Source organism: Hippoglossus stenolepis, chromosome 24 (assembly GCF_022539355.2).
Source record: "Hippoglossus stenolepis isolate QCI-W04-F060 chromosome 24, HSTE1.2, whole genome shotgun sequence".
NCBI classification, from domain to species: Eukaryota; Metazoa; Chordata; class Actinopteri; order Pleuronectiformes; family Pleuronectidae; genus Hippoglossus; species Hippoglossus stenolepis.
In genome coordinates, this window is record NC_061506.1 from 308,821 (window position 1) to 332,672 (window position 23,852).

The following is a 23,852-nucleotide window of genomic DNA, read 5'->3' on the forward strand; positions in this document are numbered from 1 at the left end:
AGCTGATATTTCAATGTGAATAAAATCATGCAGTGAATCATTCAGTGGTTTTATTCTTTACTAATAGAAGCCGAGTGGTGTGTTTACTGACCTGATTAGATTGTGTGTGTCTAGCTGTGGACTCGGGGTCAGGGGTCAGGGGTCAGGGGCCCAGGGGCCCAGGGGGTGGGACAGCTTGGCCCCTCACAGGGAGCAGCAGGTTTTAGTGCGTCAGTGAGGACCGGTCACCATGAGGAGCTGCTGCATCGTCTGGACTCTGCTGCTCAGCATCGCTGCGGCTGCAGGTAAAACACACACCTTCACACAGCCTCACTTCCTGTTTCACAACCAATCATTTACCTCTAAACTCATGTGATGATCAAACATACATACAACATGTGAAGGGAATTATTAATGTACGAGTTTCTTCTGAAATACTTTTTAAAATCAGTCTCAGTAGTGACACTTTATTTTATACTCTTTATTCTGTTTTCTCAGATAAAACTTCTCAAATCAAACAGTTTCTTAGTAACTGTGGCAACGGGTTAGGGTCTCCATTAAAAATTATAATTATTTCCAAACTGTGGAAACTTTTACAGATTAATTCCATGTTTTCATCCCCGAGGAAACTTTCCATTAAATGAAGATTTGATTTACCGCAGTTCACTGATGAACACTGTAAAACACGAAGCTCAAACACAGCTGGTGACTTTGTTGGTTTGTCTCCGAGTGTTTGTGGAGAAACGGGAAGCGAACACGCTGCTGCCGAGAAGCCGTCGAGCAAACAGCGGCTTCCTGGAGGAGCTAAAACAAGGAAACCTGGAGAGAGAGTGTGTCGAAGAAATCTGTGACTACGAAGAAGCTCGAGAGGTGTTTGAAGACGACCACCAGACGGTCAGTCGATATACAGATTAGATTTATATATATTTATATACACACAGATCATCTATATATACAGTCACTGGTCGTCTTTATATAATCACTGAAATATATATCTCTATCTCTATATATATATATATATAAATATAATCGATATATGTATCAATAATATATATATATACATATAGAGATGCAGTATTGTCCTGATCGCTGTTGTTTTGTTGTTTCTATAGAAACAGTTCTGGCTGACGTACGACCGTGAGTATCTCTGACCTGGTCACATGATCTATAATCAGTGTATTGACAGCTGTGATTAATATACTGATGGACTGTGATGAGTCAGGTACTGATTAGTACTGATTGGTACTGATTGGTACTGATTGGTCCGTATCTGGACTTTTATTGATCCTCATTCTTTGTTTCTTTTCTCTGTGACATGTGATCATCAGTGTTTTTTATTGTGTCGTCTGTATTTTCACTTTCATGTGATTTACGTTGGTTCTTTATTATTTGATCATATATAAAATTGAAGGAACCTTTAAAAACTGGAATAAAATCATTTAAATGTAGTGAGTGTGTTTCCCGTGAGGTCGGGACCCGTGTCTGGAGAACCCGTGTCAGAACAACGGATCATGTGTTTACGTGGGAAGCAGCTATGACTGTGTGTGTCCGGAGGGATTTGAAGGACGATACTGTCAGACAGGTAAAAACATGACTTTTAAAAACAATACTAAAGTGTTTAAAAATCACTTGAAGGTCACGTCACCTGGACGCAGCTTTTATTTCATCTCAGTGGTTAATCATCATCATGTATAGAATATAGACATCATCTGAATCCATTCCAGAGTTTTCACAACCAACGGACCAAATGTAAATTAAATAATCACCAAAATCAAAGACATCTTTTAACTCTGCTCACTTTTAGTTTCATTTACTCAAACAATTTTGATTTGGGGATAAAGTCTTTTTTTATTCGACCCAAAAATATTCCGGTTACAATCGAGTCCAACAATAAATCACGTAACCCAGTTACAATAAAGGGTTAAAACGTACATCGAGGATCCGCCTCCATAGGTCGAGTGAGATCAGCCACTCAGAAGTGAGAGTTGGATCATGTCCCGCCTCCAGCTCAACGTGATTGACAGATCACTCCGCACCTGCATGATCGATGGTGTGTGAGATCAGAACAGGAAGTGGAGTTGAGACCAGTCACTGGAAGTCTGTTCAAGTTGGTGGAGCTGGGAGTGAACTGGGAGTGAACTGGGAGTGAACTGGGAGACAGAGGGTCCCAGTTCCAAAACAGTTATGCTTTGGAAATAGAAACACTTTTACATGTAATTTAGCTGAGACTGGAGCAACTCTTTTATTTACAGTGTTAACTGGTTATAAAAGCAGTGTTAACTGGTTATAAAGGCAGTGTTAACTGGTTATAAAAGCAGTGTTAACTGGTTATAAAGACAGTGTTAACTGGTTATAAAGGCAGTGTTAACTGGTTATAAAGGCAGTGTTAACTGGTTATAAAGACAGTGTTAACTGGTTATAAAAGCAGTGTTAACTGGTTATAAAAGCAGTGTTAACTGGTTATAAAGACAGTGTTAACTGGTTATAAAAGCAGTGTTAACTGGTTATAAAAGCAGTGTTAACTGGTTATAAAAGCAGTGTTAACTGGTTATAAAGACAGTGTTAACTGGTTATAAAGACAGTGTTAACTGGTTATAAAGACAGTGTTAACTGGTTATAAAAGCATGCTGTTATTACAGAAAATAAAGCAGTGTTAACTGGTTATAAAAGCAGTGTTAACTGGTTATAAAAGCAGTGTTAACTGGTTATAAAGGCAGTGTTAACTGGTTATAAAGGCAGTGTTAACTGGTTATAAAGACAGTGTTAACTGGTTATAAAAGCAGTGTTAACTGGTTATAAAGGCAGTGTTAACTGGTTATAAAGGCAGTGTTAACTGGTTATAAAGCAGTGTTAACTGGTTATAAAGCAGTGTTAACTGGTTATAAAGCAGTGTTAACTGGTTATAAAAGCAGTGTTAACTGGTTATAAAGACAGTGTTAAGAGAATAAAAGCAGTGTTAACTGGTTATAAAGACAGTGTTAACTGGTTATAAAAGCAGTGTTAACTGGTTATAAAGGCAGTGTTAACTGGTTATAAAGACAGTGTTAACTGGTTATAAAAGCAGTGTTAACTGGTTATAAAAGCAGTGTTAACTGGTTATAAAAGCAGTGTTAACTGGTTATAAAGACAGTGTTAACTGGTTAAAAGCAGTTTACTGGTTATAAAGCAGTGTTAACTGGTTATAAAAGCAGTGTTAACTGGTTATAAAGGCAGTGTTAACTGGTTATAAAGGCAGTGTTAACTGGTTATAAAGACAGTGTTAACTGGTTATAAAAGCAGTGTTAACTGGTTATAAAAGCAGTGTTAACTGGTTATAAAGCAGTTTAACTGGTTATAAAGCAGTGTTAACTGGTTATAAAGACAGTGTTAACTGGTTATAAAGCAGTGTTAACTGGTTATAAAGACAGTGTTAACTGGTTATAAAAGCAGTGTTAACTGGTTATAAAAGCAGTGTTAACTGGTTATAAAAGCAGTGTTAACTGGTTATAAAGGCAGTGTTAACTGGTTATAAAGGCAGTGTTAACTGGTTATAAAAGCAGTGTTAACTGGTTATAAAAGCAGTGTTAACTGGTTAAAAAGCAGTGTTAACTGGTTATAAAAGCAGTGTTAACTGGTTATAAAGACAGTGTTAACTGGTTATAAAGCAGTGTTAACTGGTTATAAAGACAGTGTTAACTGGTTATAAAAGCAGTGTTAACTGGTTATAAAAGCAGTGTTAACTGGTTATAAAGACAGTGTTAACTGGTTATAAAGCAGTGTTAACTGGTTATAAAGACAGTGTTAACTGGTTATAAAGGCAGTGTTAACTGGTTATAAAGGCAGTGTTAACTGGTTATAAAGCAGTGTTAACTGGTTATAAAGGCAGTGTTAACTGGTTATAAAGACAGTGTTAACTGGTTATAAAAGCAGTGTTAACTGGTTATAAAAGCAGTGTTAACTGGTTATAAAGACAGTGTTAACTGGTTATAAAAGCAGTGTTAACTGGTTATAAAAGCAGTGTTAACTGGTTATAAAAGCAGTGTTAACTGGTTATAAAGACAGTGTTAACTGGTTATAAAAGCAGTGTTAACTGGTTATAAAGACAGTGTTAACTGGTTATAAGCAGTGTTAACTGGTTATAAAAGCAGTGTTAACTGGTTATAAAGACAGTGTTAACTGGTTAAAAGCAGTGTTAACTGGTTATAAAGACAGTGTTAACTGGTTATAAAGACAGTGTTAACTGGTTATAAAGGCAGTGTTAACTGGTTATAAAGGCAGTGTTAACTGGTTATAAAAGCAGTGTTAACTGGTTATAAAGACAGTGTTAACTGGTTATAAAAGCAGTGTTAACTGGTTATAAAGACAGTGTTAACTGGTTATAAAGGCAGTGTTAACTGGTTATAAAGGCAGTGTTAACTGGTTATAAAGACAGTGTTAACTGGTTATAAAGACAGTGTTAACTGGTTATAAAGACAGTGTTAACTGGTTATAAAAGCAGTGTTAACTGGTTATAAAAGCAGTGTTAACTGGTTATAAAGCAGTGTTAACTGGTTATAAAGACAGTGTTAACTGGTTATAAAGACAGTGTTAACTGGTTATAAAAGCAGTGTTAACTGGTTATAAAGACAGTGTTAACTGGTTATAAAGACAGTGTTAACTGGTTATAAAAGCAGTGTTAACTGGTTATAAAAGCAGTGTTAACTGGTTATAAAGACAGTGTTAACTGGTTATAAAGACAGTGTTAACTGGTTATAAAGACAGTGTTAACTGGTTATAAAAGCAGTGTTAACTGGTTATAAAAGCAGTGTTAACTGGTTATAAAGACAGTGTTAACTGGTTATAAAGACAGTGTTAACTGGTTATAAAAGCAGTGTTAACTGGTTATAAAAGCAGTGTTAACTGGTTATAAAGACAGTGTTAACTGGTTATAAAAGCAGTGTTAACTGGTTATAAAAGCAGTGTTAACTGGTTATAAAGACAGTGTTAACTGGTTATAAAGACAGTGTTAACTGGTTATAAAAGCAGTGTTAACTGGTTATAAAGACAGTGTTAACTGGTTATAAAGACAGTGTTAACTGGTTATAAGGGTTAATGTTATAAAGACAGTGTTAACTGGTTATAAAAGCAGTGTTAACTGGTTATAAAGCAGTGTTAACTGGTTATAAAGACAGTGTTAACTGGTTATAAAGACAGTGTTAACTGGTTATAAAGACAGTGTTAACTGGTTATAAAGACAGTGTTAACTGGTTATAAAAGCAGTGTTAACTGGTTATAAAGACAGTGTTAACTGGTTATAAAAGCAGTGTTAACTGGTTATAAAGACAGTGTTAACTGGTTATAAAAGCAGTGTTAACTGGTTATAAAGGCAGTGTTAACTGGTTATAAAAACAGTGTTAACTGGTTATAAAGGCAGTGTTAACTGGTTATAAAGACAGTGTTAACTGGTTATAAAAGCAGTGTTAACTGGTTATAAAAGCAGTGTTAACTGGTTATAAAAGCAGTGTTAACTGGTTATAAAGACAGTGTTAACTGGTTATAAAAGCAGTGTTAACTGGTTATAAAGACAGTGTTAACTGGTTATAAAAGCAGTAACTGGTTATAAAGACAGTGTTAACTGGTTATAAAAGCAGTGTTAACTGGTTATAAAGGCAGTGTTAACTGGTTATAAAGACAGTGTTAGCTAACTGGTTATAAAGGCAGTGTTAACTGGTTATAAAAGCAGTGTTAACTGGTTATAAAGGCAGTGTTAACTGGTTATAAAGACAGTGTTAACTGGTTATAAAAGCAGTGTTAACTGGTTATAAAGACAGTGTTAACTGGTTATAAAAGCAGTGTTAACTGGTTATAAAGGCAGGTTAACTTACTGGTTATAAAAGCAGTGTTAACTGGTTATAAAAGCAGTGTTAACTGGTTATAAAGGCAGTGTTAACTGGTTATAAAGACAGTGTTAACTGGTTATAAAGGCAGTGTTAACTGGTTATAAAGGCAGTGTTAACTGGTTATAAAGACAGTGTTAACTGGTTATAAAGACAGTGTTAACTGGTTATAAAGACAGTGTTAACTGGTTATAAAGGCAGTGTTAACTGGTTATAAAGACAGTGTTAACTGGTTATAAAGACAGTGTTAACTGGTTATAAAAGCAGTGTTAACTGGTTATAAAGGCAGTGTTAACTGGTTATAAAGGCAGTGTTAACTGGTTATAAAGGCAGTGTTAACTGGTTATAAAAGCAGTGTTAACTGGTTATAAAGGCAGTGTTAACTGGTTATAAAAGCAGTGTTAACTGGTTATAAAGGCAGTGTTAACTGGTTATAAAAGCAGTGTTAACTGGTTATAAAGGCAGTGTTAACTGGTTATAAAAGCAGTGTTAACTGGTTATAAAAGCAGTGTTAACTGGTTATAAAAGCAGTGTTAACTGGTTATAAAAGCAGTGTGAACTGGTTATAAAGGCAGTGTTAACTGGTTAGTGGCACACGCTGACAGAAGATGTTAAAATATCATATTGATCATTATTATTGTACTGTTATTTTTGAAGATGCTCTCTCCCAAGAGAGAGGGCATTACAGAGCCATAGGTAACACCTGTGTTATCATCATTTGTCCTAATACTAGATCAAGGTGATATTTCATACTTTAGTCAGAATGGTTCTATTAAGAAGTCATGATTAATCAGTGTGTTGATGTATGCTGGTTATGATTCATATATTGATATTGAGACTTGAATTAGAGTGTAATGCAAGGCCTGAACATATTATCATTATGTTTAACTTATGTTATGCTTTAGTCTGATTGTTGTGAAACATAAAGATCAAACAAACTTAACTTCCTGTTGTAGAAACAGATCAGGTCTTATGGATCCTGTCTTAGTGATGACGAGCCTCCCAGCGAGATTCCATCTGGAAGAAGAGATCTGTTGAACCTTCCCTGTGGTGGTCGGGGGGGGTGCTCGACACCTGGACGTGCACTAATAGAGGGTGCACACTCTTTAAGGAATCGTCACAGGAACAGTCACTGTCATTAACCAGTGGTTCTCAAACCTTTCCTGACCCCCGCTACCCTGCCCCAACAAAGCTATGACAAAATGGGCCAAGTTTAACATGTGTATTTAAATAACATACACTTTCTCACATTTCTGATGTGCAAATAAAAAACCTTTTTCAAACAACTTTTTGTGACATTTGCCACTTTTTTCAAAGAACAGTGCAACAACTTTAAATTCAACTTAATTGAAGTACTTTTATCACTACTTTCCTCCATCAGTCCGTACTTTTTCAAAAATAGAGAAAAAATAAATTAAATTATAATCACTTTGTTACAACGATGATAAAGCTCAACCATGTGACTGGGCTGTGATGTTTCTAAGTGTCTTCTCAGTTTGTTGGGTCTCATACTTTCAGCTGCCAGAGCTTTCAGACCTAAACGCACACTGGTCTCTGCTCATGTCCGGTTACAATCAAGTCCAACAATAAAGAACTAACCCATTTGTTTAACTTGAGCTTAAAGAGATTAGAATAGTTGTTGATTTCAGTTTTTGTCCTTCAGTGTTTGAAGACTCATTAAAGTGTCTTTACCTGAACGGACGCTGTCAACATTTCTGCGACGGCTCCGGACAAAGACGTAAATGTTCCTGCGCTGACGGATACAAAGTGGCAGACGATGGACAACAGTGTATAGCTCAAGGTTTGAATACAATATATGTTTGTGATTTATATTGTTTGACATCATAACAGATGAAACCAAGTTCAACCTGTGGCTGATTCAATATCTTTTTAGAATCACTCACTTCTCTGTAAACACCAGCAGCTAAATGCTCATTTAAACAAACTGCGTGTCGCTGACTGAACGTTTGTCTGTGGACGACGGTCGTTTCCCTCTCAGCGGAGCATCCGTGTGGTCGGCTGGCTCCGCAGGAAACGGGCCTGAACCAGAGCCTCGTGGGTCAGACCCGACTGGTGGGAGCCAACCAGTGTTCCTCAGGAGCGTGTCCCTGGCAGGTAAACACTGAGGCCAGCGCCACCTAGAGGCTACTGTGTTCATAACAGCCACGAACAAGATTTAATCCTGTTAGTGACATGAACCTCTTCAGAATATTAATAAGTTTACTTGAACCTGATCAACAGACATTTTACTAATCAATGAACCCTTTTCTATGGATCAGGTTCTGGTTCAGTTGAACCTGACCAGTCACTGCGGAGGAGTTCTGATTCGTCCCGACTGGGTCGTCACCGCTGCCCACTGTGTCCATGGCAACGACGCACAAGCCTTTGTTGTGGTCGCAGGTAAATTATCTGTGTTTGTATTTGTTTGATACGAGTTTGAATGTTTCTGAATAAATCTCAAAACTTCACTTGTTGGAGTAAATTTTGAAAATTGACTCAAATTCTGTTGTACAACATTTTTTCCTCGAGTTGTAAAGTTTTAAAAGTTTAAAGACCTCGTTACGTGTGTTTTTAAAACCACTTCTGCTGCCGTTCAAAATAACTGAAAGTACGAACTGAAGTTCTGACGTCAAAGGAAAGAGTCAAGTTTGACAAATCTGTGCAGATCTCTTGAAACGTGGTTTTCTGCAGCCACGCAGATATCTGTTGAGTTCTAAAGATGTTTGCTAAAGTTATTGTGTCAAATTATAACGGTTTCCTCTGCGTCTCCAGGAGAAAACAACCTGGATGTAGAAGAAGGCACAGAGGACAGGGTTCCTGTTGCCATGGCGATTGTCCATCCAAGTTACGACGCAGCGACGGGCGACAGTGACGTCGCTCTGCTTCACTTAGGCCGACGCGTCACCTTGAACCGTCACGTCATCCCCGTGTGCCTTCCCAACAAAGACCTGGCAGAGCGGGAGCTGCTGCGGGTTCGATACCACACGGTGACGGGCTGGGGTAAGAGAACCAGCGGGGGCAACGTTGAGTCCGCCGGCGCCCCGCCCGGCGCTCCGGTCTCCCCCGACCTCCGCAAGATGACCGCCCCCATCATCCCGAACTCGCACTGCTCCTCCAGAGCTCGGTTCAACTTCACCAGCAACATGCTGTGCGCCGGCTACCTGGAGGGGGCGCAGGAGAGCTGCCGCGGGGACGACGGCAGCCCGCTGGTCACAGAGTACGGCTCCACCCACTTCCTGACGGGTGTGGTGGGATGGGGGCGGGGCTGTTCACAGCCTGGTTATTATGGGGTGTACGCCAACATGGCCAACTTTGTGGACTGGGTGGAGCACACCTTAAAAGCCCCGCCCACCACCATGACAGCCAGTGAGAAGCCAGTGGAGGAAAGTGCGCCCCCTACTGACATGTTGGAACAGAAGATCGTTTCCTAAAAGATGAATTTTAGAAATGATTGTTAATTCTTTATTTGATGTTGATGTTAAGCTTCAGTCTGAATCAAACGTTTGTTTCACTGTAAAACTTTTCTTCTGACTGTTGAAGACAAAATGAATAAAGTCATAAAAGTCCTGGAGGTTGTTTGTTATCAATGTGACTCTGATCTTACAGATTTTACTTTTTCAGTGTAAACACGAATCAAATGGAAACATCAATTTAAATTTGTAATAATCTTTAAATGTTTGTGATTTTTGAACAGTAAATCTGTCCCATGTAGCTCCGCCCCCTCAGTTTGTCAGAAGATATTAATCATCAGAAATAAATTTGTTTTATTTTAAAGACCAAGATCAAAGAGTGTTTAACAGTTTTCATCCAAATGCAGATGAATGTTCATTTCATTAAAATGTTTCTTTATTTAATCAACTGAAGTCTGGTTTTCTGCTCTACTGCTCTTGAACAGCAGGGGGAGCCGATTGTTAGTCGCTGTCGTCAGACCACCACAGAAGAAGAAAAGGTTTGTTTTTTTAATGTGAAAATTGAAAATGTTCATACAAACGTTTCCTACAGACTCATCTCCTGTTAATCAACTACCTAGAGGGCGCTCACGAGGGGACCCTCCATGAATATCATAAAAATAAGATTATTTACATCTGCTTCTAGAAGAAAATGACCAAAGACACATTTGAATGTATTTTTAAATAAAATACCATAAAAACCGAACTGTATCAAAATAAAGTACTGTATTTTTGTTTTTTAATAATATAAAAAAATACTTTTTATGAAATCACATATTTATATATCATCAAATAACTAATTCAAACCAAACTGATCAGAAACTTGAACAAACATCGGTGAGATAAAAACGACCTGAAACGACATTTAACGTCTAATTAGATGTTTTACTTTTGTCCGTGTCCCATCTGCTAACACGGAGGTGACAGGTTTATATAGTGCAGCCAACCAACAGGGGGCGATCCAGCTGATTTAGGACATTTGTGTCATCTTGTGATCTGAACAGGAAGTGAAAACTAAAAAAAGGGTTAGGGTTAACCCCCCTCCGATCAGGGCGTTCTCTCTCTCTCTCTCTCTCTCTCTCTCTCTCTCCATACAGGTCAATGGCCTCTCTCCCTCCTCCTCTCTCCCTCCTCCTCTCTCCCTCCTCCTCTCTCCCTCCCTCTCTCCACATTCAGACTCTGTTACCTCCGCTCGCCACACTGAGGTTTTTCCAGCTCGCCATCACCACCTTCTTCCAGGGCCATGTTGTGGTTTCACCGGCTGACCCTGGGGCTCCTGCTGCTCCACCTGGCCGCCGCTCACGGTACGAAAATCCAGACTTCTAGAAACGAGAGATAAATAAAGATATAAATAAAGAGAGAGAGAGAGCGAGAGAGAGAGAGAGAGAGAGAGAGAGAGAGAGAGAACGTGTGTTTGGGGGAGGGAGGGCGGGGGATGTTTGTTGATTGGCGTCTGGCAGGTGACATTTGACCCCGCCCTGTTTTGTTCCTTTTTGTTCTCGCCATTAGTTCATCTGGTGACCTTTAATTTCTCTTTAAATCAAATAAACGCTAAAATATTCTGTTTACAATGAGGTCCGACAAAGAAATAACTAAAACATATTTGGTACGTTTGCGTTACAAATGAGATCAGAATAGTTACAATCTATCAACTGATTGATCGTTGGAGCTTAAAAGAAACCGTTGAATTTCTCGATAAGTGAAAACATTAAATCCTGCTGCCTACGTTACCCACAAGGCAACTCAAGAACATAACGTAAAGATGGAGGACACGTCTCCACGTCCTCCCACAATCCAGAAACAAAGTCAAAATATCTCTGATACGAACGCTGCCGTCTTGGAGTCCGTGTGAAAGTAGTGATCGAGGTCCCGCCCATACACGCTTTTGACCAATCAGGAGTCAGTGTCAGGCTGTTTTTATATCATCAAATAACTGATTCAAACCAAACTGATCAGAAACACTTGGACAAACATCCGTGAGATAAGAACGACCTGAAATGACAGAAACATCTTGACAAACATTTATTTAACATCTACTTTGTTCCATCTGCTAACATGGAGGAGGTATATGACCTATACTGCAGCCAGACACCAGGGGGCGATCCAGATGATTTGGTTTCACTATGTAGGAGACTTAACACCTGGTTTCTCTTCTCCCTCCAGTCTTTCTGGACAACGAGGCGGCCAATCAGGTTCTGACCCGGCGGAGACGAGCCAACAGCTTCTTCGAGGAGGTCAAACAAGGCAACATGGAGAGAGAGTGCCTGGAGGAGCGCTGCGACTGGGAGGAGGCGCGGGAAATCTTTGAAGACGCAGAGAAAACGGTATCTGTCTGTTAGCTTGGTTTCACGTAAGCTAGCTTAGCACGAGGCTAGCTCCATCCAACAGGTTGATGTTTTTCGAGTTTGACTCATTAACCTTCTTTTACTGATTTGATGTTTTATTTAATTTGCTTTCTTTTCCTTCTCAGAATGAATTCTGGGCCATATACATTGGTAAGGATTTGTTTGTGTCGTTAAATTCAACTAACAAAAGAGCTAATGTAAAAATATTTTAGAAATATTGGAAATAATATGTTTGGGTATTGGCCGACTGCTGGTATAGCTAGAGAATGCAGTACCATATTTCACCACTAGATGTGATTTTGTGCATGTGAAATTTGTTTTGTTAATTAAGTTGTATCTCATACACATTATTTGTGGTCCTGCAGATGGCGACGCGTGCGTGTCATTGCCCTGTGCTCATAGCGGACATTGCAAAGACGGAGTCGGCAGTTACACCTGCTTCTGCCATGCCGGCTACCAGGGCTTCAACTGTGAGATCGGTAAAGACACCGGGCCGTCGGACTGAAGCAATGACACGTGACATAGAAACACAGCATTCGCCCAACAAAGGGTTCAGGTTAATGATCCTGTGGGAAACCATAGAACATCTGTCTCCTGTTTCCACTCAACAGAACTTGGTGACTTTTCAATTGAAAGAGGAAGAAGCGTTATAAATGATCCAGGCATCTACCTCCAGGTTTCTGTGATACACGCAGGAAACCATTAGCGACTCAGCCTGGAATTGTCTCCACACTGACATAGCATGTAGCTCTGGGTTGCACAAGTACACGTCTTCTGTCATTCCATGTTTTCTGAAGTTTTCCAGAACGCTAAACAGTGACGGTCTCGTCTGGCAGCGGAGACGTGAGATGTCTTGACCGTGTTCTCCATCTTTGCAGTGATTCCTGAGCTCTGCGAGTCCAAAAATGGCGGCTGCGAACATTACTGCAAAGTGGTCAGAGGAAATGTTCAGTGCTCCTGTACTGACGGATACTTCCTGGCATCAGACGATAAATCCTGCCACTCCAACCGTAAGAGTCTCAAGTCCAGACGGTGTTTTCTTGTTCCCTTGTGGTGCAGTTAAAATCTTGCTCATAGAGAATATTTCCATCACGAAGAACTTTTAACGATTGGTGAGGCTTAATGATAACAAGGTTGGTCCCCGTATCCTCGAGAGTTAGCTGTGGCACAATTGTCAAGACAAAAAATTCCACTTGTAAACAAGACATATCGTAATCTAATGAGCACAAATCTGAACAAGAATAAATCCTGAGCTCCAGATTTTCTTATGAATTACTGCAGAGACCTTTAAGTGTGGAGCCGTCATCAGCGCAGACACCAGGGCGGTCTTCAGGTACGTGCGACAGAACTCGACTGGGTGGAACACGACCGACCTGAACACCAACTCTAGCAGCGACGACGTACAAATTATGCCAGAAAACGCAGTTTTCGAGGAACCGGTCAATGCTGAAATGGCAAGTATGACCCGTATCGTCAACGGAGAGGACTGTCCACCAGGAGAATGTCCGTGGCAGGTAGAGATCTTTTTGGAATGGTGATATGTCCTCATATACGAAAACCACGAACAGTGTAGATGCAAAGAAAACTATGACAGTCGTGTTAATATCAGCTGTTGTTGGTCTGATCTGGTCTTTGCAGGCTCTTCTCCTGAACGAGGAAGACGTCGGGTTCTGCGGAGGGACGATTCTCAACGAGTACATCATCATGACTGCGGCCCACTGCATGAACCAATCACGCTTCATCTACGTCAGGCTTGGTAGGTCTGACCACGGTCACATGGATCACAGTCCAGCCGTATAGAATAATCTTCGTATCTCACACACGTGGCAGAACGATCAATTCAATTTGGTAAATATTTGATGTTATCTCTGTACTTTCAGGTGAGTTTGACACGTTGGTGGATCACGGTAACGAAGCTACGCACAATGTGGAAACTATCATCACCCACTATAAATACAAACCAGAAACGTACAACAACGACATCGCTCTCATCAAATTAACCAAACCCATCAAGTTCTCCAGGTTCATCCTGCCGGCCTGTTTACCCGAGCAAGAGTTCGCTGAGAAGGTGAAACTTTAAAACACTGAAATATGAGATTCATGTTTGGATTGACACCACTCTCGTGTCTGTGTGCTGAATTTAAGGTGGCCTCAAGCTGCTGGTTAGCTTAGCTTAGCATGATGAAGCATTGTGTTCCTAACTTAAGCTCAATAACCCGCTCCTGTCGCAGGTCCTGATGCGGCAGCCTGACGGCATGGTCAGTGGTTTTGGTCGCCTTGGCGAGCGTCAGGCTGCGTCCACCATCTTGCAGCGCCTCATGTTACCCTTCGTGGATCGGCTCACCTGCATCGAATCCACCCAATTCCGCGTCACCACCCGCATGTTCTGCGCCGGGTACCACACGACCCCCAAGGACTCCTGTCAAGGTGACAGTGGGGGGCCGCACGTCACCCGCTACCGCAACACCGCCTTTGTCACCGGCATTGTGAGCTGGGGTGAAGGCTGTGCACGCGAAGGGAAATACGGCGTCTACACGCAGGTGTCCAAGTACACCCGCTGGATCCGTGAGGGAATCGATAAGCTGATGCCAAAAGAGCCGAGTGGCCACAGAGTGAAGAGGCACCGCGGCGCCATCAAGAGGCTGTTTCTGTAAGACGATCACCGATCAACGGATTTCTCATTCTTCATCCAAAATCTTCAGTGAACTCCACTGAGCAGAGGTCAGCACCTCGTTGTACCTCTCATGTTGTCGTCACTTTACATTTAAGATGTCTCAACAGTCGTGTTAGAGTTCCAAGAAAAAAACTTTTCATCATTACCGAAAAATCTTAAAGCTTTGTTGACTAATTTTTGTGGCCACCTGGGGGCAGCAGAACGAAATGTAGTAGCTCATATGGCATATTATCACGTTAATCTAAATAGTGTCTGACATGTTAACAACCTGTTTCCATAGCTAGCAGTCATGTGACAGTATCTGTAATCAGTAGTGGCGTTCCTCAGGGTTCTGTTATTGGTCCTTTGTATTTTCTAAGACGTAATGACTGATTTGTCCACTTTATGCAAAAGTTTAGATTTCACTAACGACCACCTCCTGAGGGAAATATATACTTTACTGTCGGCTGTTTGGTAAAAGATAAAGAAACAACGTGCGATATAAAACCAAACGTAGAAACTTTAACGATCTGAACAAGTTTAAATTGAACAGTTTTCTGATTTGTATTATTTAAAAAATAATTAAAAATCAACGTCTGTTTTCATGTGTTTTTTATCCAGAAATGAGTTTCGGGAGCTGAATCAAAAGCAAATAAAGAAAAATGACAACATCAAGTTTCTGTTTGATTTTAAATGTATCTGAAGATGTGTAAATTAAACATTGTGTGAATTTGAAGACATTAGTACTTTTAATTACTCTTTTATTTCTTTATTAAATTCTTCATAATATAAAAATTATTTCCTATTTTGGTTATTGCTGAAAATTCATTTAAAGTAGTTTGGGAGTTTTTATATTTCTCTTTAAATTAATTAATTGAATCACTTTGTATGTGTGAGGTTCAGCTGATGTTCATTCTTGTGTTATTGATTAGCTGATCAACAGAAAATTAGATTTTCAACTATTCAGATAATCAATTAAAGTAGTTTCAGTTGTTTTCAAAGTTAAAACTCGTTTTAGTTTCCAGCCACTTAAACGAGAGGATTTTGTATTTTTATGAGTGTAAACTGAAAATCTTTGAGTTTAGTATCTTCTGATTTCATGTGATCGATCAATAAATCATCAATATTCAGATAAACAGTCTGAGTCAAATCCACAGAGAAGGTTTGAAAGGGTCAGAAAACGCTGGTGAGTGAATTATTAGAATTATAGAATTAGGGATTTTAAATTCATACGGATGTTTTAGAGGAAGATAAAAGTATTTTAGTTGATTCTGCTTCAGTGGGACCTGAGTTACTGGAAGTGAATCCTCTACCTCCCTCAGCGCCGCCTCCATGTTTGTTCCCCTCATGTTTGAATCAGATGATGAAACTTCTTCTGAAATGATGAAACGTGTTGACCTCAAACAAATGAACGTCCAGAGGTCGGAGCTGCTGCTTGTTTTGTTTGATTTACAGAACAGGTCAGAGTCCAGAGACGGTTTCAACCACTTTTCTGTCTTTAATTCAACTCTGCACAGAAAAAAAAGTTTCTGCAAAACGACTGAATCTGTTTTATATTTATTAAATTCAAAAACTTACTAAAACTTTACTATTTTTGACCTAAAACTGAGATTTAAAGACGACCATGTTTCTTTCTACAGTGTCTGTGTGTGTGTGTGTCTGTGTGTGTGTCTCTCTCTGTTAGTTTCTCTGTGTGTGTGTCTCTGTGTGTGTGTCTCTGTGTGTGTGTCTCTGAGTGTGTGTGTGCAGTGAGATCAGTGTCATGGCGGACGCCAGCATCATGTCGGTTTGTTGTCGAGTGTCTGTTCTCGCTCTTTGTTTCCTCGTCTGCTTCCTTCAGGTTCTCATCCAAGGACAAGGTACGACCTCTGACCTGTGACCTCTGACCTGTGACCTGTTCACGTTCTTTTAGAAAACGACAGTTTGATATTTCACGGAGCTGAAGTGACGACCTGTCGACCAACGATCGCGACTGAAACAGTCAAATCGAACCACTGCTGTTTATTTATAGACTTTTATTTGAACATTTTATGAATCATGTCAGTGCTGGTTTTTAAATTGTGTTAATTCAGATTCAATGTAAGAAGAATGACGACGTTTGTAGTAAAGAAAACTAATTCTGACTTTTCATATCACGAGTTATACGAATATATAATATATATGAATTATTTCTGTCTCTATCATATGATAATAAATTATGATAATGACGTGATATCAAATATAAATGATGATAATATATAATAAACCTTTGTTTGGAATTAGTCAGTTAAATGATCAAATTACAATTAAAATAATATATACATGTATTATATTGTGAGAACTGCACATGAGTGATTCCTGAAGGTTTGATTTCCTACATGAAATAATCGGATCAGTGGATCTACTCGGAGTAACGGAGCAGAATAAAGAACGTGTTGGTGTGTTGTCAGTTTTCCTTCGGGCTCCGCAGGCTCATCACGTTCTGCTGAGAACCAGACGGGCCAACAGGTTCCTGCTGGAGGAGGTTCTGCAGGGGAACCTGGAGCGGGAGTGTTACGAGGAGCAGTGTAACTATGAGGAGGCGCGGGAATATTTTGAAAACACAGAGAAGACGGTCGGTTACTACAAATATCACTGATCTTTTTGAAAGTTGTTAACGAGGTCCCGACCGGAAACAGGTTCTTTAACTGGACTCTGCTTCTTCACAGAACTCGTTCTGGACCTTTTACCAAGGTGAGGGTTCAGTTCTAGTGTCCACTAACCCTCCGACTGAAATGTCAGAATTATGATTGAATTATGAATGTACTTGATCAAATAATGATTATTGACAGATAATAAAGTTTTGTTCCATCATGTTAATCATTCTGTGATGATTCATTTCATTTCCTGTGGTTGAGTTGATTCATTTGTGAATTATTCTGAGTGATATTGTTTGATTGACAGACCGGGCTCAGTGCGAGCCCAGCCCCTGCCTCCACGCAGGGAACTGCACCAACCACATGGGCGGGTTCCAGTGCTCCTGCCCCGCCCCCTACTCTGGAACAAACTGTGGGCAGAGAGAGGCAGAACCACGACCGACCCCCGCCCCGCTGGTCAAGACACCAGGTCAGACCACACCCACAGTTCAACTAACCCCGCCTCCACTTAGTCATGAAGGGACTTTTCATTTGTCGTATCCGTGGCAACCCTGTACTCCACCTTCCTCACGTCCTGAAACGTTTTACCGTTGAACAGAAATCGTAGAGTGTCCGACTGGCGGTCCGACAGCGTGTCACCAGATGTGCACGGTGTCCTTGCGCTCCTTCACCTGCTCCTGCACCACGGGATTCAAACTACAGACCGACCAACGCAGCTGTGTGCCTGAAGGTGCCCCCACACACACGTTAACCTGCCCAGGTCAAACTGGTGACATAACCATGTCTCTGTTTCCTCAGGGGAGTTTCCCTGCGGACGACTTACTGACAACGCGACCACGTCAACGTGTTGCCATGGAAACTGTCCCTGGCAGGTAAGATCCCCTCGGCCAATCACAGTAAGGTATCAGCTCAATATAGATTGGACTTGATGCGGCTCTGACTTAACATGATGCATGCTGGTCCTAACACAATGCATGATGGGTAACCCTTTTTGCGAAACGTTACCGGGTCACGTGACCTTAAAACATAAATCAGCCACAGTCGAACGCACCTTGTGTGTGTGTGTTTGTGTGAATGTGTGTGTACCTGTAACAGCCGAGCTCCTGTGGTGCGTTTGTTTTCCGTCTCCAGGTGTCGCTGCGGAGCAGTCGAGGGGCGGAGCTGTGTGGGGGCGTGGTGCTGGGGCGGCGCTCCATCCTGACCGCCGCCCGCTGCCTCGTGCTGGACTCGGGTTCCGACCTGCGAGAGTCCAGATTCTTCGTGGTCGCAGGTTTGAAACTTTAACAAACACTAGAAAACTGCATCAGAACAATAAGTAATTTGGCCAAAAGGAAGTGGACAGTGTAACTCAGAAACACAACAAAGTAAAATATAAATAACTAAATATATATAAAAAAAACCAACAAAAATATAAAGTTCTTTAAATCAGTTGTTTATAATACAGTAATATGTTTAATATATAATATAAATACAACATAGACGATTCATGTCAACTGTCCACATACTTTTGGCCATCTATTTTCAATCAAGTCATGAAATATTATTTGAGATTTGAGACTTTTATTGTGAAGGGGCAGCTCTGTCTTCACAATAAAAGCCCAATGAAGTATTGTATTTTGACTTCTTGTCTCTCGTCTCCTAGGCAACAGGATGATGCTCATCCCCGTCCGGGCTGTGCACATCCACAACCGTTTCCGATTAGATCACCATGACAACGACCTCGCCCTCCTGGAGCTGGCCCACCCCCTGCGCTTTGGCCCCTCCCTCCTCCACCTCTGCCTGCCCACCAAGGACTTCAGTGAAAACATCCTGATGCATTCTGGGAGGACGGGCGTGGTCGGGAGGCGGGGCGGCAGACGGAACCAGGAGCTGGTCTACATGGCGCCGGACGAGTGTCGCGGCGAGTCGAGCGTCTCAACTCCGCTCGGCAACAAAATGTTCTGCATGAGGAGGCCGAGCGTTCGGGGGGAGGAGCCACACGAGTCTGGACCTTTCATGGACGGGAGGCAGGAAGGACCTTTGAGGAAGCAAAATGGCCGCCAGAATCCCAACAGTCAACGTGGACACCAGGGGGCGCCATTCGGAGCCAAAAATAAAAACAGCAGCAGTTTGAATACTGAAAATCCGACAGCTTCGGGATCAGACGGCGGTTTGTTGCCCGGTTCGCCCGTGATCACCGTGGATCGGGGGACGGCGTTTCTGACCGGGCTGCTGATCTCGTCTTCCGCAGGCAGCGACGGTCTCCTGTTCACGAAACTTTCCCGCTACCTGACCTGGATCAAACCCAGACTGGAGGCGTCCGAGAATCGAATGACGCCACAAGTCAGCCATTATCCCGAGGCTCGCTAACAACTCGCCAAACCGCCGCCATCTTTGAAATTCTCAGCTGACGAGCTGGTTTTCTTCAAAAGATTCATCTTTACAAACAACTTCCCTCCTGATCGTCAGACCCTAGTCTGGTGACACCTGGTGGTCACCGGTGGTAACAGCAGGTGTGTCAAGTATCAGGTGACATTGTACTTCCTGTGGTTGCTTCACAATAAAAGTATCCCTGCCTTTACAGTAGTGAAATTAAAGAAAAATAAGAGACTAATGCAGGTGAGAAATATTAAGTAGTTAAAAATCCAAATAAAGACTTTTAATTGATGTGAAACATGTTTAATGTGAAGCAGGAACTTCAACTTCCTGTCAATCACTCATGAGGCTGAAGCCTGACGCCTCACTCCCAGTCTATAAACTATTAAACATTAATACGTGAATTATTATTGATGAAAAAATACAAAACGAATAAAATTCAGTTCATGAAAATCTTTTTTTTCTTTGATCAACAAACACTTTACATCACCTGACAAAACTAAAATTCATTTAATGTAAATTCTCAGTTCTTGTTTATTTAACATCTGTAAAGTAGAAAAAGTCTAAATAATCAAATGTGACTGAAGAAAACTCGACAAGAATAAAAGTTTTTGTGTCACTAAACCAGTCGCTGCCCAGTAACCGATCAGATTCACACTCTACAAACCAGCATCCGCTTTATTCAACAGTTTCACAGTACAAAATAAAAAAAGGTTTCAAGGTGAGTTAGTGGAGCGTCACAGCCAGAGGGGATTGTGGGTAATGTCGTCTAGGAGACGGAGGAGAGAGGCGGGAACGGATTCTGTTTACTGACCACGAGCTTCTGGTGCTGATGGGAAATGTAACCTTTGATGTGACCCTGACAGGAAACAGGAAACAAGAACAAGATTTAATGTTTGTCCACTTCCTGTCTTCAATTCCCTCTGACTGTGGAGCTGCGTGGTCATGTGACCGTGTGCGTCCTCACCATGTAGATGAGGTTGGCCAGGAGACACTGCACCTCGTCGATGTCCACGTCCTCCACCTGCATCATCCTCAGCGCCACCAGGAAGGCGTCCAGAGGAAGCTGGTGAGTCCGCAGCAGCAGATACCTGCACACAGAGGTCAGAGGTCAGGAGAAACCCAAAGACCCAACAATCAAATCTGTAAAACATGTTGGAACAACCTGACAACATGACGTCACCACTGAAAAGGGTCGAGCACAGAAATCAGAAACTCACACTTTCTTGAAGAGGTTCCTGTAGGTGATGATCTTGAGCTTCTCCAGGATGAGGAAGATTCCGCAGCGGATGAAGAACGTCTCGTGTTTGGACAAAGCTTCGTTCAGCAGCAGCAGGTTCCCCTCGCTAACAAACACACAGGTCACATGACTGATCACCTGACACCATGATGTCACTTCCTGTGTCACCACAAACCTCCGCTCACCTCACAGCTTTGGTGACGTCCACAAACTGCATCAGGTCGTACTTCCTGAGCAGCTGATGAGTCGGCATGTGACCCTGAAACACCAGAGAACCTGCGTCAGACTGAGATTCAAACCAGTGTGAATCTGGATTAAATCGATAAATCTGGATGTCACCAGGTGTAAACAGTGCTGTGACAGTGGTGCGTTGCCGTAGTGACCAGCAGCATCTTGACGGGCAGCAGGTAGATGAGAATCATCCTCTTGTTCTTCTGACTGGAGCGATGACAGTGGTGGAAGGCGAACGACAGAAACTCCTCCGCTGAAGAGGGACACTTTTATTCACTTTACATCCACATATAATAAATAAATAATACAAATGTATGTTTTAAACATGTCACATGTGGAGCAGTACTACAGAGTACTGCAGAGTACTGCAGAGTACTACAGAGTACTACAGTCAGTAGATCCAGCACTTTGTTGGAGCGTCACCTGGTTTGAAGTCGCTGTCGAACATGGCTTTGCGGCCCACGTAGTATTTGTACGTGACTTTCTGAGCAGGACTGTAGTCGTTCTTCAGGTTGGAGCTGTCGATGGCTCTGATCAGAGGTTTACACAGGTGCAGCTTATTGATCTGCAGGCACATCAATCAATCATCATCCATCAATCAATCAATCAATCAATCATCATCCATCAATCATCCATCCATCACTTCTCCTGAGTTCTGACCTTGAAGTAGATCTTGAAGAGCTGGTTACTCAGAAACATCATCCCCCACTTCTTAGAGTCCTCGATACCTGCACGACTACAACATGAAGACGACAACACAATCATCAGTCTGTCAGCGTGTGTGTGTCCGTCTGTGTGTGTGTGTGTGTGTGTGTGTGTGTACTGACTTGTCACTGGCACACACTCTGAAGCAGCTCATCAGCTGTTCTGCTGCTTTCTCCAACATCTCACCAGGTTGACCTTTACCCTTCTTCTGCAGCTGCTGCTCGGCCTGCACACACACACACACACACACACACACACGTTATTTTTTGTGTTTTTTAAATATTTTTGAAAGAAAAAGGGTTTAAATGTTTCAACAAAGAACTTCTTTTTATTTATTTGACCAGATTATCTAAGTAATAACGTAATATTTTAAACACGTCAGTTTCTTACGTTGTTGGCGAAAATCCTGAGATCCAGAGTGACAGCGAACATCACAGGCAGAGCCCTGAAGACACAACAGACACCATGAGGACACGTTCACTGTCAACGTGTTCATCTCAGCTTCAACTCACCAGTTCTCTTCTTTGTGCGACTGGAAGGCTCTCAGGAAGGACGTGATTGGTTAAGGAGCAGGACTGATTGATTATTGGCTGCTGATCGACTGATGAAGAAAGATTAGTGTGTGTGTGTGTGTGTGTGTGTGTGTTCATCATGAAGGATATTGAACGACGAGCGTCTGGAACTTGTAGGCCTCAACAAAGTCGTGATTGGCCACAGCGTACGTGCACCTGAAACACACTCTGCTCATTAGTAGCTCGTCAGCCAATCAGAAATGAGGATTTCTCCCCATCTGCTCTTGTATTGCCCCTCCCACATGTCAATCAAAGGAGAGTCAATAATCAAAAATCAACACAGGGACGAACCTGAGATGAGCTGCGACCATCTCGTCGTACGGCGGCTCCAAGACCTGCTGACACTTGTCCTCTGGACTGACCAGCTGAAAACACACACACACACACACACACACACACACGCACACGCACACGCACACGCACACGCACACGCACACACGTGAGGCCGTATCCTGGCAACAGTGAGTGTGGACCTGAGTGGGCGGGGCCTCACCTGGAGCCGTGGGTTGGCCACATGAGGATGTTTGAAGGAGAGCAGCTCCGCACAGAACGAACCCTCACGGCGCTCGATGGCTTCGTTAACCTGCCGAGAAATGACCACACAGGTCAGTGAGGTCAGAGGTCAGTGAGGTCAGAGAGTGATGTCAGAGGTCAGAGGTCACCTGCTGCAGGTACTGGTTGATGGTGATATGAGCCATAACTTCCTGCTGCTGCTTCCACCTGAGAACAGAAACACATCAACATCAACTGATCAATAACTTCTGATAAGAATCAATCACTTTCAATAATCAATAAAAATACTTGTATAAATACTATTTAGAATTTAATTGGTACGATCACCATTTTACTGTTGTAGTAGTTATATTACTTGTATCTATATACTCTTTACCTTCACAGTAAGACTCAGGCTCAGTGAAAACTTATATTCATATTTTATTTCTATTCATATAGTGTAACTTATTGTCTTTTTAGTCTGTTCATATTTATTGTTATTTACTCTAATGTATAAACGGTTCACCTTCATCACTTCTCATTATAAACACTTATTAGTTATGATGTGACTCGACCTGTGGTTCAGCTGTAAACATGAATTATTAATAACTAATACAGACATGAATCATTTCACTTTGTCTCATTGATCAAACAGCGAAAGAAACGAGTTCATCTTTAAAACAACGTTAACTTAAAGTGGAGTTTATTAAAACGTGAATAAACTGGAGGAGACTTTCTTTGTATTTTTAATGAGAAACAGACGATGTGTCTCATGCTAAGTGACATGCTAACACGTTAGCATTTGATTTCACCAACTTCCGGTAGAAACCGGAGGGGAAGTGGATTTTGAAACATGAAAACAAAGAGACAAATTAAAGGTCAAGTAAATAAAAACTTTACCTTCCTGTTAATTTAACGCTTTAATCCAGAAACAGCTCGTGAACTCTTTTCTCTCAGGAAGTTTACACACGATACACAGCAAATACATCCGGGTCAGCGAGGGGCACTTCCGATTACATTTCAAAATAAGACGTTGGCCTTTTCAAAAATAAAAGTCTCACCTACAGAAGAACTACGTACATAGAATATTATTTTATTTTACTATTTAATCGATAAAAATGTTTTCCGTTGCATTTCGTTTCATGTTGTCTGAATTCTTTTCTCTTCGTTTCACACTTTACCAACAACATGTGAAGTTTGAATGTTATTCATGTTATTTTGAATTGCAACGCTTTAAGATAAGAAAGTGGAATAAAAAAGTTCTGAAAAATGTATGAGATCATAAATTACATCATTATTATACACGGAAGTTTAATCTTATATATATTAAATACTGAAATTTGAATGATACAAAATTAATA

The 23,852-nt window shown here is 41.3% G+C and overlaps 2 protein-coding genes across 2 annotated transcripts; one reads left to right on the forward strand and one right to left on the reverse strand.

The window, feature by feature from the left end:
* The first annotated feature begins 194 nt into the window (after positions 1-194).
* On the forward strand, positions 195-19,704 carry LOC118103656. Its single transcript, XM_047339204.1, has 26 exons — positions 195-284; positions 710-873; positions 1,092-1,116; positions 1,448-1,561; positions 7,498-7,635; positions 7,834-7,949; positions 8,114-8,234; positions 8,607-9,256; positions 9,547-9,559; positions 10,489-10,587; positions 11,447-11,607; positions 11,754-11,778; positions 11,994-12,107; positions 12,507-12,638; positions 12,910-13,142; positions 13,267-13,384; positions 13,509-13,696; positions 13,860-14,280; positions 16,018-16,140; positions 16,711-16,874; positions 16,969-16,993; positions 17,204-17,365; positions 17,495-17,626; positions 17,695-17,768; positions 18,028-18,166; positions 18,539-19,704. The coding sequence occupies exons 1-26, from the start codon at positions 230-232 to the stop codon at positions 19,243-19,245; spliced, it is 4,413 nt and encodes a 1,470-aa protein (XP_047195160.1). The 5' UTR covers positions 195-229; the 3' UTR covers positions 19,246-19,704.
* Positions 19,705-19,915: 211 nt separating this feature from the next.
* Positions 19,916-23,505, reverse strand: pcid2 (PCI domain containing 2). The gene is made up of 15 exons (XM_035150557.2): positions 23,392-23,505; positions 22,662-22,719; positions 22,493-22,582; positions 22,291-22,364; positions 22,090-22,155; positions 21,940-21,981; positions 21,818-21,872; positions 21,550-21,653; positions 21,383-21,458; positions 21,146-21,287; positions 20,875-20,975; positions 20,677-20,750; positions 20,472-20,597; positions 20,219-20,342; positions 19,916-20,110 (listed from the first exon to the last, which is right to left on the reverse strand). The coding sequence occupies exons 2-15, from the start codon at positions 22,695-22,697 to the stop codon at positions 20,021-20,023; spliced, it is 1,200 nt and encodes a 399-aa protein (XP_035006448.1). The 5' UTR covers positions 22,698-22,719; positions 23,392-23,505; the 3' UTR covers positions 19,916-20,020.
* Positions 23,506-23,852: the final 347 nt, after the last annotated feature.